Here is a 13,288-nt window from a genome sequence, read left to right on the forward strand (position 1 = left end):
CCCCCTCCCCACGCCACCCCCCCCCCGCCCCCCCCTCCCCCGTCATCATGGAACTGCCTTTGAGGACCGCACTGATGTGGGTCACAAAGACACCTCGGGTGTGGTTCCAGAACTAACGGACCAGGGCCTATCCAGAATTCTGTACAAATGTGCTTCCTGCTGAGAGTTCCATTCATTATGGTGATCCGTAGTCCCCCCTGGACATGGACACAGACAAAGTCTCTGACTCCCCGTTGAGCAGAGAAATGTGATTGGTTTTGGAGTTCTGCAGGCTCAGTATTCCAGGCTCAGTGTACTGGGAGAGAGGAAATACACTGTGCGCTCATAAAAGCCTTTTCAATTAGACTTAAAGGAGTAGTAAAGGGAAAATGCATGTTTAGCCCTGTTTTAAGGTTACTTATGATCATATACAATGGTTCAGATCAAAACGTTGACAAAACTAGCACTTTTGAGAAAGTCTGATAATTGCTCTACCACCGTTTAGGTTATACAATGGATGTGGGTGGGCACCTTGAAAAATCATTCAAAAACATGTTAAACTCTTGGTTTCAAAGACAAGAAATTCGCCGCAAAGTATGAATCCTGTAGGATTTTATTGATCATTTTATGAAATTCATTGACTTGTATTGAAGCGACCGTTGTAGATGTGTAGATCAATCCGCAAAGGGGATTCAGGAAGCGGAACTACTTACGGTAGCTATTGTTATTGTTTATGTTTCTAGGCTACCTAGTTTGCGGAAGTTTACACACGTATGTGCTGCGACTAAATAGTTCTATGCTAAATATTTAAAAAAGCCTTTCCAGATGAACTATAATCTTACTTTATGGCGAATTATATGTCAGAACGGCAACTAACACTTCAGTGAGTGTCTTGTCTTTGAAATTGAGAGTTTAACATGTTTTTCAAATGATTTTTCAAGGTGCCCACCCACATCCATTGTATGACCAAAAACGGTGGTAGAGCAGACTTTCTCAAAAGTGCTAGTTTTGTCAACGTTTTTATCTGAACCATTGTATATGATCATAAGTAACCTTAAAACAGGGCTAAACATGCATTTTCCCTTTACTACTCCTTTAATGTGTATCTATGAGCATATGAGCAATGTGTATCTGTACAAAACCAGCTCTGTGGCCTAGTGGTAGAGTGTCCACCCAGAGACTGGGAGGTTGTGGGTTCAATCCTCGGCCGGATCATACCAAAGACTATAAAAATCGGACCCTTTGCCTCCTGCTTGGCACTCAGCATCAAGGGTTGGAATTGGGGGGTTAGTTCATCAAAATGATTCCAGAGCGCAGCGGCGCTGCTGCTCACCGCTCCCCCAGGGGATGGGTCAAATGCAGAGAACAAATTTCACACACTCAGGTGTGTGACAATCAGTGGGACTTTAACCTTTAACTTTACTCAATCACTTAAATCCTTTTTTATGTGCTGTACTGTTCGGAAAAAAGATTAATGCCGAGAGGCATTCTGCGAAAATCATCACTTCATCCATTCTAAAATGGCAGTGTGTTTATTCTGTTTCTCAGGTGAAATGTGTACTGTAGAATGTCAATTTATTTTCTCTGAACGTAAATCCTTTCATCACCACTGATATTCGATAGATCATCATGGATTTGATATTCCATAGATCATCATGGATTTCTCAGAGGGTACCGCGCTGCATCATTCAGTCATATCAGCGTTGCTAATGGGCTGTTTGTGTTGATTCCAACGCTGTGCTGTACCCTGACAATATCTGTCTTGTGCGTCTCAGGTGGAGATGCTGGAGCGTAAATATGGGGGCCGTTTCATAACCCGCCATGCTGCTCGCACCATCCAGACAGCCTTCCGCCAGTACCAGATGAACAAGAACTTTGAACGGCTCAGGAGCTCTATGTCTGAGAACCGTATGTCCCGGCGCATTGTCTTGTCCAATATGAGAATGCAGTTTTCCTTTGAAGGACCTGAAAAAGTCCACAGCTCCTACTTCGAGGGCAAGCAGGTCTCCCTGACGGACGACGGCGCCCAGATCGGCACGCTGGTGCAGTCCGAGTGCGGCGACATGGGAGTGCCGGCCAACATGAAGTCGCCCGCCGCGCAGAACGACTTCACGGACGCCATCACCGAACTCGAGGATGCCTTCTCCAGGCAGGTCAAGTCTTTGGCTGAGTCCATCGACGACGCCCTGAACTGCCGCAGCCTGCACGGCGACGACGGCGAGCCGGAGCCCGCCAGGGGCCACACGGACACGGAGAGGGAGGTGACCTACCAGGTCAAACCCTCGCACGGCTCCTCGGAGTGCCGCGAGCTGGACGAGATGACGGCCTCCTACAGCGACGTCACCCTCTACATCGACGAGGAGGAGCTGTCGCCGCCCCTGCCCCGGCCGCAGTCCAGGTCCGCGGACCAGCCCTCCAGCACCGAGTCGGACCTGCGGCTGCGCTCGCTCAACTCCTCCCAGGAGTACTGGTCCCTGGCCCACAAGGACGACAAGGGGGACACGGACACCAGCTGCCGTAGCACGCCGTCCCTGGAGTGCCCGCGGGAGCAGAGGCTGCGGGTGGACCGCCTGCCCCTGCTGACCATCGAGCCCCCCAGCGACAGCTCGGTGGAGCTGAGCGATCGCTCTGACCGCAGCTCCCTGAAGAGGCAGGGCGTCTACGAGCGCGCCGTGGGCAGCCAGCAGGCCAGCCCCAAGCACGGCGGCAGCCACCACGGCCTTCCGCCCCGCGGGCCGCCCTCCCGGGACGACGAGGCCCCCCGCCACCGACCCCGCCAGCTGGAGAGCCACCTGGCCATCAACGGCACAGCCAACCGGCAGAGCAAGTCCGAGTCGGACTTCTCCGACGGCGACAACGACAGCGTCAACAGCACGTCCAACTCCAACGACACCATCAACTGCAGCTCGGAGTCGTCGTCGCGGGACAGCCTGCGCGAGCAGACGCTGAGCAAGCAGACGTACCACAAGGAGACGCGCAACAGCTGGGACTCGCCCGCCTTCAGTAACGACGTCATACGCAAGAGGCACTACAGGATCGGCCTCAACCTCTTCAACAAGTACGTACGCTAGCGCTCGCCGCTCCGCACTCACACGCTCCTCTCAGGCACGCTCACGCCTATGCTGAGGAATCGCAATCAGCGCTCGCAATCAGCGCCGCGTGAAAGACTGAGGACCAAATTGCTACTTTGCTAACAATTACACAGAGCTAGTTAGATCACCCCCGAGTCTGAACGTGATGAAGTTAAATTGCACAGTTGTTTAATAGCACCATGAAGACTGATTTTACTTAAGGCATTGCTGATTAACGAGTGGTTCCTACCGCCTTGCAGAGTCCTGGCAGATTTACACAGAGGGACTGTGTATGTCTGTGTGGTTGAGTTTAATCTTAGATGATTGTGGATTTCCTTTTATGTCAGGAGAGGACATTAATTTTAATCACGTGTGAGATTAGAGAGACGAGTGGAGTCCATGCAGAACCCCTCCCCCCCACCCTTATCCCAAATCCCATTGGTCCTCTGACACACATTCTGACTAGAACACAGTGTATCAGAATAATCCCAGATTGGGATAAAGCCTTCTCTCCCTCCACCCCTGCCCCCCCCCCCCCCCCCTCGCCTGCCCCCGCCCCCTTCCCGTGTCTTCAGGAAACCAGAGAAGGGCATCCAGTATCTGATCGAGCGAGGATTTGTCCCGGACACACCCGTGGGCGTTGCCCACTTCCTGCTGCAGAGGAAGGGACTGAGCCGGCAGATGATTGGAGAGTTCCTGGGGAACCGGCAGAAGCAGTTCAACAGAGACGTCCTAGAGTGAGTTGGAATGCACGGCGGCTCACTGTAATTTGTTTACAGCGGCGGCAAACATCAAGCCTTTATAGCTGAGCCTGACGTTTTCCATTTCATTCAGGGTCTGCAGCAACAAAGAGCTTCACACTGACATTCTGCAGACGGTGCAAATCAAAGATTCCCCGTCACAGACACGTGTTTCTTTGAAATATTCATCATCACGATTGCACAGTCGTGGCGGCTCCCTTGCTTTTCTGCTACCTCGACAGTGAGCTAGGATTCAAACTCTAACCAGGGAATATCTACGCAAACATGGAGAGCTGATATGTTTAACACTGCCAGAATGCTCCCAAGCACTGAAGCTAATGAAAGGTCTTTAGCAGGCCTTAGTCCTTGTCTTTCAGGTTCATCTTTCAGGCCCATTCATCCAGGTTAGGTAGCAGGTGCTGTCTGTCTGGATCTGCAGTCCTGGCACACCAGTCCAAGGCTGTGATTCAAGGGATAAGGCCAAACACGTTCCCTCTGTGTGGGCTCAACAGGAATATTAAAGGGCCTTTCCAAAGTGGAGACGCTAGTACCGTATCTACCGATCAAAGTCGGCATCACTCCAACCCTACTTTCATTTGATTTCAAATTACATATCTAGCCTTGAGCATACTATAGCATAGTTCACATTTTTCAGGAGGGAGGAATTTGGCTTGAAGAATTTGTGTGTGTGTGTGTGTGTGTGTGTGTGTGTGTGTGTGTGTGTGTGTGTGTGTGTGTGTGTGTGTGTGTTTGTCTGCCTGTGCGTGCATGCATGCGTGTGTGTGCAACATTATGCTTGTTCCCATCTGTGCCCTGAGCCGAGTGTGTGTGTGTGTGTGTGTGTGTGTGTGTGTGTGTGTGTGTGTGTGTGTGTGTGCGTGCGTGCCTGCGTGTGCGTGTGTGTGTGTGCACGTGTCCACCCCCAGCTGTGTTGTGGATGAGATGGACTTCTCAGCCATGGAGCTGGATGAGGCGCTCAGGAAGTTCCAGGCCCACATCAGGGTCCAGGGAGAAGCCCAGAAGGTGGAGCGTCTCATAGAGGCCTACAGGTGAGACCAGTCCACCACTCCTCTCTGAGAGACACTTGTGCAGCTTATTTCAACCAGGCAAAACATATTTCAATCCAAAGGGCCCCGCAGGACATAATCCACTATTTGTCTCTCATTGAATTCCTCTCATACTAAGCTATGGAACATACTGTAACTCCCATGCCCAGAGATAATGTGCTTTGATCAGCACTGAGCATGGACGACTTTGCCTCAGTAAACACTGTGGCGGATGATGCACTAGAGATCAACAACAACATACAATTATCTTGGGGCAGCCTGCAGCGCATCAAAAAAAGATGTTAATGGAACAGCAGCACAGCAAGTTAGATTGCTGTCCGACAGACTACAGGGCTGGAGGCAATGATTTCAGAGAGAGTACTTGCCTGCCTATTGGCCAAGGGATAAGGAGGATAATCTTAATAACCACAGACCGGACGGTCGCACAGTATGAATAATAACACCGCTGCTTTTTCACCGCGCCAGAGAGAGCATCGATTTATTTGTGTCTCGCAGGCATACACACTGTATGTATGTATACTCACACTGATGCTTTTCGTCTGGTTTCGAGTCACATTGTCTATCACTATGGGAGGCTGTTGTTTAATAAACTTGGGGATGGGGATGTCTGTGTCTGTATGCGGCTACTAGTAGAGTCAACCTCTCTTTCTCTCCTCTCTCTCTCTCTCTGTCTCTCACTCTGTCTCGCTCACTTTCTCTCTGACTCTCTCACGCTCCCTATCTCTCTCTCTCTTTCTCTCCCTCTCTCTCTCTCCCTATCTCTCTCTCTCCCTCTCTCCCTCTCTCTCTTTCTCTCTCTCTCTCTCTCTCTCTCTCTCTCTCTCTGTCTCTCTCTCTCTCTCTCTCTCTCTCTGTCTCTCTCCCTCTCTCTCTCTCTCTCTCTCTCTCTCTCTCTGTCTATCCAGCCAGCGCTACTGCATCTGCAACCCGGGTGTGGTGCGCCAGTTCAGGAACCCAGACACCATCTTCATCCTGGCCTTCGCCATCATCCTCCTCAACACGGACATGTACAGCCCCAACGTTAAACCAGAGAGGAAGATGAAGCTGGAAGACTTTGTTAAGAACCTAAGAGGTACAGTACAACCGCTCGTCCGCTCACTTGATGTATTCTATCTCTCTCTGTTATTGTCACACTCTAATTGAATCTGTGCATGCGTTGTGCCTTGGCTGCGTCAATAAAGGCATTTATATTTTGTGAGTCATCGATGAGCATTGAAATTGAGGCAAAGCACTGTTCAGTCGCCCATACCAAAAAGATAGACTTGAGAGTATTAGCTGAAGTTGCCACGGCGTGGTAAATTAAAAATTATTTAAGCGTCTGAAATTTAAGCGTCTGAAATTAAAATTCAGCCCTGGCCAGAAACCTCTGATCGAGATGTCTGTCTGCTCCATGCTGGAATGGAATGTTGTGGGTTTGTGTTCATGCTCTCTCTCTCTCTCTCTCTCTCTCTCTCTCTCTCTTTCTCTCTCTCTCTCTCTCTCTCTCTGTCTCTCTCTCTCTGTCTCTCTCTCGCGCGCACGCACTCTCCTCCCCCCCAGGCGTGGACGATGGGGAGGACATCCCTAGAGAGATGCTGGTCGGGATCTACGAGAGGATCCGCAAGCGTGAGCTCAAGACCAACGAGGACCATGTCTCCCAAGTCCAGAAGGTGGAGAAGCTCATCGTGGGGAAGAAGCCGGTGAGTTTGGCCCGCCGGCGCCCGCCATGCAGCACGACCACCTCCTTCCATCCCTCCATCTCTCCATCCCTCCATCTCTCCTGCCTGGCCCCACACGCCACAGGGGACAGACTCAATCTACCCAGAGCATGCGATCTGCCTGGGCAGTTCCACCTAAAAGCTGTCAGACAGCGAAGGCCCTGCATTATTCATATCCAACATATCCAACTCTAAATGGGGGGAATCTGAGAAGATGTTTACAAGAACATGGCTCTGCCTCGCTGTGTGACACATGCAATCCCTTACGACCGGAGACCTTCATACTGGGTGACTCTTAAATGCCTAGGGGCCTTAGAACTTTGGGAGAATGACGGTACTGACTCTGGAATGATGATTGAGACTCTCCAGTCCTGACTCTCCCAGACAGACAGACATCAGCAGATGTTCTGGGACGTGTTTTCTCTCTCTCTGTCTGTCACCCTTAGGGAGCCGCAGGAGTTGTGATGGTTGATGGTGAATCACTCACACAGCTCTTTGCTCCATCTGACAGCACCCAAGATCGAGACTATATTAACACTGCACTAAAACCAATCTCTCTCTCTCTCTCTCTCTCTCTCTCTCCCCCTCTGTCTCTCCCTCCCTCTCTCTCTCCCTCTCTCTCTCTCTCTCTGTCTGTAATCATCACTCTGGCTTCACAGAGATGGCAGCAGAATCAGAGAGGAGTTAAACAGCCCTGTCTAGACAATTCTCCATTAGTGGGAGTAAACACAGGGACACTTAGGGATTGCAATAAATGAATTCACTCTCAAGTACATATAAAATGTCTTTTTTGGGGATTACAAACCTTGTCTTTTTTCTAAAGCTAACGGAACACTTTACTTCACTTTAAACGGTGGTGGAATGGTACAGAAATGGTGTAGGAAAGTGGTGTATTTATCTCTTTGTCTCCCTCATGCACTCCTTGTCTCATTACTCCCGTCTCTGCTGCTGTATTCCAGATTGGCTCTCTGCATCACGGCCTGGGATGTGTGAGTATTCCTCCTACTCAACATTCACCTGGAACTCAACACTTTATCACCAGGCTCATTAACCATGTCAAGCTAATGAACAGGAAATGTCCCTGCAACTGCTTTTAATTCATCGTGTTTGGCACCCCTCACAGCACATTGAGGCATTTAATGATTAAAAACCTGGCAAAGCTTTTCAGAAATTTAAAATAAATACATAAAACATCCAAATAAACAGGGCTCCAACCTAGACAGAGTGTATTGCAGCCCGGGGCAGAGCGCGTCAGAGGTGGTGAGAGGGCAGAGAGCTTCTCTCCCTGGTGGTTGGTAGCTGTGGAGTGTGACTGATGTGTGTTGGCCCTGCAGGTGCTGTCCTTGCCACACCGAAGGCTGGTGTGTTACTGCAGACTGTTCGAAGTCCCCGACCCCAACAAGCCTCAGAAGCTGGGTCTCCACCAGAGGGAGATCTTCCTCTTCAACGACCTCCTGGTGGTACGTCTCTGCCCCCGCCACCGATAAGCCGCGCCCCTGCTCCCAAACCGCAGCGGGGAGACTCCCGCTGGGGCTTTTCTGAGATCTGTGATGGAGTCCTGCATGTCTGGTCTCGCTCTCTCTCCAGGTCACCAAGATCTTCCAGAAGAAGAAGAACTCGGTGACGTACAGCTTCAGACAGTCCTTCTCTCTGTGCGGGATGCAGGTGATCCTGTTTGAGAATCAGTGTAAGTTCAGCGGAGGCAACTCAATGTCTGTATCTGGCTCTGAACTCGTAAACATCTGTCTCGATCTGCATGTGACCGGGTCACTGTTGGCCTCACCAAATGACTTGGCACGTTTCGCATCATACCGTTGAGAATGTGGCTGGCTATGGTAAATGGTAAATGGACTGCACTTATTTAGCACTTTTATCCAAAGCGTTTTTACAATGGCCTCTCATTCAACCATTCACACACACACCAAAGGTGAGCAGCTGCCATGCAAGGGGCCAGCCTGCTCATTGGGAGCAGTTTACTGAAGGACACTTCAACATGTGGTCAGGGGGAGCTGGGAATTGAACCGCTGACGGCACAGCCACCCCATAACACTACTATACCAGCACCAGCCCTGTAACACTGCTACAGTAGGGTCAGCCTGGATCTGGTAACCTGGACCTGGACCTGATCCGTAATCTGTCCTGTCGTTGTCTCCTCCCAGATTATCCCAACGGAGTGCGTCTGACGTCAGCCGTCCCGGGTGCGGACATCAAAGTCCTCATCAACTTCAACGCCCCCAACCCCCAGGACCGCAAGAAGTTCACCGACGACCTGCGCGAGTCCATCGCTGAGGTCCAGGAGATGGAGAAGTACAGGATAGAGTGTGAGTAGTCTGTCTATCTCAGTCAGCAACGCGTCAGTCAAGAGTGACAGCCGCCCCCCTCGCTTTCACTAAGCTCTCACTCACCGCCACTCACCTGTCTATCTCTGACCAGGCAGTTGAAAGACTATAAAATGGATACAGACAAAAGAAGAATAGAGCTGTGCAAGGACTTTATACTGTTATACTGAGCAGCCATTTAGTTGGTACCAGAGTGTGTTGGCGTGTCCAGGTCCTGACCCGTCTGGTCCTGTCCTATACAGCGGAGCTGGAGAAGCAGAAGGGGGTGGTGAGGCCCAGCATGTCCCAGAGCTCCAGCCTGAAGAAGGAGGCGGGCAACGGCACCCTGGGCCGCGCCAGCCTGGACGACAGCTACGCCATGGGGGAGGGCCTGAAGAGGAGCGCCCTCAGCAGCTCCCTGCGCGACCTCTCTGACGCAGGTGAGGTCAGAGGTCGCCAGCACGTCCCAGAGGCTCCTGCGACTCCCAAGTAGAAGGACGCCGGCTTAGGCTTCATCCCCTCTGTAGTGAATGTAGACTGTAGCTGTGAACTGGGCGCTGGCATGATACTATACTCGCCTCTCCTGTTTTGGCCTAAAGCCAGAGCAGGTGAGCAGCCGGGTGAGACGTCTGTCCCTTAGTGAACACAACAACATCAGTCATATAGGGAGCATGAATCCAACGGGTGCAGGCTGACCAGTGTGTGGAGTTCGGGGAAATGAATGCGTTGACTAATGGGCCTTGGTGTAATTTACAAGTCTATTGACTACTAACCTTGTAGCAGCAGGGAAGGAGTGGCCAGTATGGACTGTAGTTGGTGGCGATCGATGACAGTGTCCCTGCAAAGAGAGGAAGTGGCGCTCGCTTGTTGATCCCAGCAGCCAGGGCCTACAGAGTAGCCTCAACACTACCCCTAGAGTACTTAACATCCCCTGAACACACAGGACAGTCAGGCCCGCTTTGGCCTCACCGACGTCTGATGGATGAAGTCTTTGTTAAGATCAAAACAACATTTTGGACTTTGGTCACCTCAATACAAATTTTTTCTCTTCGTTTTATTCTCACTGTCTTCTTTCTCCTCTGGCATTTAGAATATCTTCACATTTACACCGTTGCTTCTCTTTCAAAGAAAGCGATTAGAGAGTTAGTTAGAGTTGCCTGTGCAGCACTGACATTGGATGGTTTAACATCCTTCTCAATACTATAATTTAATTCTGTCTTAATGGTTTTCTCTGCAACGTTTTTGTCTTTCAAGAGGTCACAATATTGTCTCAACAAGCCCCAAGCCATATTTTCACTCTGCTGCGATAGCCTGATTCCTGGAACATTCTCACTTCCTGGTTTTTGCCACTTGTCATTCATCCGCAGCACTTGAGAGACCGAGGTGGAACTTGAAGCGTTTTCTTTGGCTCTGTTGTTGGTGTTGGCTGGGAGAGGGCATTTTGGATTCCCCCGTTCCCGTCAATGAGACCGGCTCTCTCACGCGGAAGCCCAGAAGTGTCCTGCCAGTCCCGACTCACGTTGCCCTGTCCAGACAGTTAGACTGCCAGTCCTGGCCGGTAGTAGCCTAGCCGCGTACCTGACCGAGTAGTAGAACAGACCTGCTCCTCCCCCTCACCCTCTAGACCCCGCCTCCTCCCCCCTGTCCTCTGCCCACCTCCTCCTCCTCCTCCTCCTCCTCCTCTCCAGTAGGCTTGCCGTGGTCCCGTAGAGCTTCTAAGCTGGGCACAAGGGACAGACTGTGCTGTATGTGCTGTGAACCCTCTGTGTCTCACCCGGGTGTGTTGACCATCTCTGTGTTGCATGTCTTGGGCAGGCAAGCGAGGCCGTCGCAGCAGCGCAGGATCGCTAGACAGCAATATGGAAGTAAGTAGGAAGCAGATGACCTCGGCGGCCGCTCCCCCATGTCATGTCGACGCAACCCCTTCACCACGCACTTTTGTTTGCTTTGTAGCGTTAACAGTGTCTCTGTGGGTGGCGCTGTAACAGCGGGTCTGTGAGCCACCCGCCCGTGTTGGTCACTGTGCATGCGCCACCGCCGGCCTACTGTCCGGCGAGAGGGGAAGGCGCCGCCCCCGGTCACGCCCCTCGGGTCGTCCAGCATGACGTGACTAACACTACTAACTCGCGGGGCGGCGGGCTCGCGGTCCACCTGAGTTCTGTTGGTTTCCTTTATTTTGTAGTCGTAGTTCTTTCTCATTTCCCTTTCATCTCGTAGTCTTCTGGTCGCTCTGTTTTAAGCCATCTACTCGCCACCCTCATTCGCGACCACACTGCAGGTGAAGCCGTCGCGACCGGTGATGTCGTCGGACAAGTTGTGTTCTGCAAGGTCGTGCAGTTCAAAGTGATCGAGCTTGAACCCCCCCCCTCCCCCAACCTGGCCTGTGTTCCCTCTCCTCTCCTCTCCTCCCCCCACCTTCACCAAGTCCTTATCCATCAGGGCACTGACCGAGACACAAAGGAAGTCAGCATGTACATAGATTCCGAACATCCGATTTAAACATCACTATAGTATGTATCCAATATGGAGATAAAAGATCAAACCACTATATGTTTTAGGGGCCTGGTTCAGTTCTGTACTTAGTTTTTCCAACGACAATTCTCCTATTAGTATCCTAGTTTTTTGTGTTTTTTTTTCTCGTTCTCTGGGCTACTCCATCACAGAGCTAGGCCTATTATGGAAACAAATGAACATGAATGAAACTGATAAGGATATCTCAACTAAAACTGAAACCACTGCATCCATTAACCTTGCTGAATGGCAGCTGTGAATAGTGAAGTGCTTGTCGCAGCTTCTGCATGACATGCATGGCTATCGGGGATCCGTTTCCTGCCTTTTACACGCTTTTAACTGGCAGTTTTTATGTCCTTTGTCCGGGGTTCCTCTGTGCCGCCATTGTAAGTATCGTATGAACACTGAAGTGGAAATCAAATTTCTGCATTTATATGGGAACGTTGTTTGTAATCATGTGTTTGCAGTGACCGCACTGCCATAGGGTCGTGTGTGTGCGCGTGCGCCGCTGACCTCACCATCCTCTCCTTCGCAGGGCTCCGTCATTAGCAGCCCCCACATGAGGCGCAGGGCCGCCTCCAGCCGCGACTGCCCCTCCCGTGGGCAGCACCCGTCCGTCTCCAACTCCTCCTCCCTCCTTGGCTCCATCTTCGGCACCAAGAGCAGGAAGTCCCCGAGCCCGACGCCGCAGCCCGCCCACGGCCCCGCCCTCATATCCCACGGCCCCCACCCATCCGGGCTGCACCACGCGGCGCGGGCGGAGACAGAGACCCAGGCCCAGATGCACCCCCACCACGGCCAGTTCTGCCACGTTCAGCAGAACCCGCCGCCCTACCACCACCACCACCACTACCACCCCCCGGCCCATGCTCCACACCCTCCGCACCAGTACCACCCCCCCCCGGCCCCCCACGGCCAGCAGGCCCCCTACCCGCCGCACCCCGCCCACCCCCACGCGCAGCACGGCCACGGGGGCCACCCCCCTCACCCCCAACACCCCCCTCACACTCCGCACCCCCCTCACCCCCAACACCCCCCTCACGCTCCGCACCCCCCTCACCCCCAACACCCCCCGCACCCCGCTCACCCCCAACACCCCCCTCACGCTCCGCACCCCCAGCACGCCCCCCACCACCATGGCCAGCCCACGGCCCCCTCCCCGGCCCCCAGCAGCACCAAGCCCAAACACAGCGGCATCAGCACGGTGGTGTGAGGTCAGACCCTCCCCCCGCCCCCTCAGCTCCTGGGGGGCCCGCCGGGACAGCGGTCACCCTGCTGGACCAGGAAACTACAACAAAAGGTGTCTTGACTGAACTTTCTCCCACAATCTCTCCGTTGACAAGAGAGGGTGACACTGGGCGGGCTGGTGTCCTTCCCCAGGGTGTGGGAGAGGACTCTAACCAGCCTGGTCCTCTCTCTCTCTCTCTCTCTTCCTCACCCTGCTAAGGACTCTTTACAGGGCCAGTGGGTTCCCAACAAGCAACTCTGTCTCCTCTCGGCTGCTCCTTAAGGGACTCTAGTAACCAGTTTGACAACACTTGTGTTTCTTAACAGACGAAGAACAGCGAAGCAAGAGCATGCACAAAGACCATGGCAACTGTTTATAATTACTGGGCATCTTAAAAAGCAGCCTCAAATAACTTGCTTACTAGTGTTTGCTGATGTTCCTCAGTGATGTCTATCTATTTCTAAGGTAGAAAGATGGTACCTAGTGCAAGATTAATTGACACTGAGGTGGCTTTAAAAACATCCAAATAGTCACCCACAGACTGAAAAGTCAGTTACAAAGGTATTGCCAGTATTTAATGTAGCTGTAGCTCACTGTGATATTTGTTAGGAGTCATAAATGTGCCAATTATTCAAGCATTTAAGAATTTAGACACAAGATTTGCTTTGTGTATATCG

At 52.0% G+C, this 13,288-nt stretch overlaps 1 protein-coding gene across 1 annotated transcript; it reads left to right on the forward strand.

The window, feature by feature from the left end:
• Positions 1–1,754: 1,754 nt before the first annotated feature.
• iqsec1b (IQ motif and Sec7 domain ArfGEF 1b) lies at positions 1,755–12,596 on the forward strand (the record flags this gene model as incomplete). The annotated part of the gene is made up of 13 exons (XM_084440911.1): positions 1,755–3,037; positions 3,626–3,787; positions 4,717–4,839; positions 5,763–5,929; positions 6,397–6,536; positions 7,514–7,543; positions 7,889–8,014; positions 8,142–8,241; positions 8,714–8,875; positions 9,136–9,312; positions 10,688–10,737; positions 11,919–12,377; positions 12,435–12,596. Exons 1-13 carry the CDS (start codon positions 1,761–1,763, stop codon positions 12,594–12,596), a joined length of 3,135 nt encoding a protein of 1,044 aa, XP_084297037.1. The 5' UTR covers positions 1,755–1,760.
• Between the last annotated feature and the right edge of the window lie 692 nt (positions 12,597–13,288).

The sequence above is a fragment of the Borostomias antarcticus genome, assembly GCF_949987555.1.
Source record: "Borostomias antarcticus genome assembly, chromosome: 7".
Taxonomy (NCBI): domain Eukaryota; kingdom Metazoa; phylum Chordata; class Actinopteri; order Stomiiformes; family Stomiidae; genus Borostomias; species Borostomias antarcticus.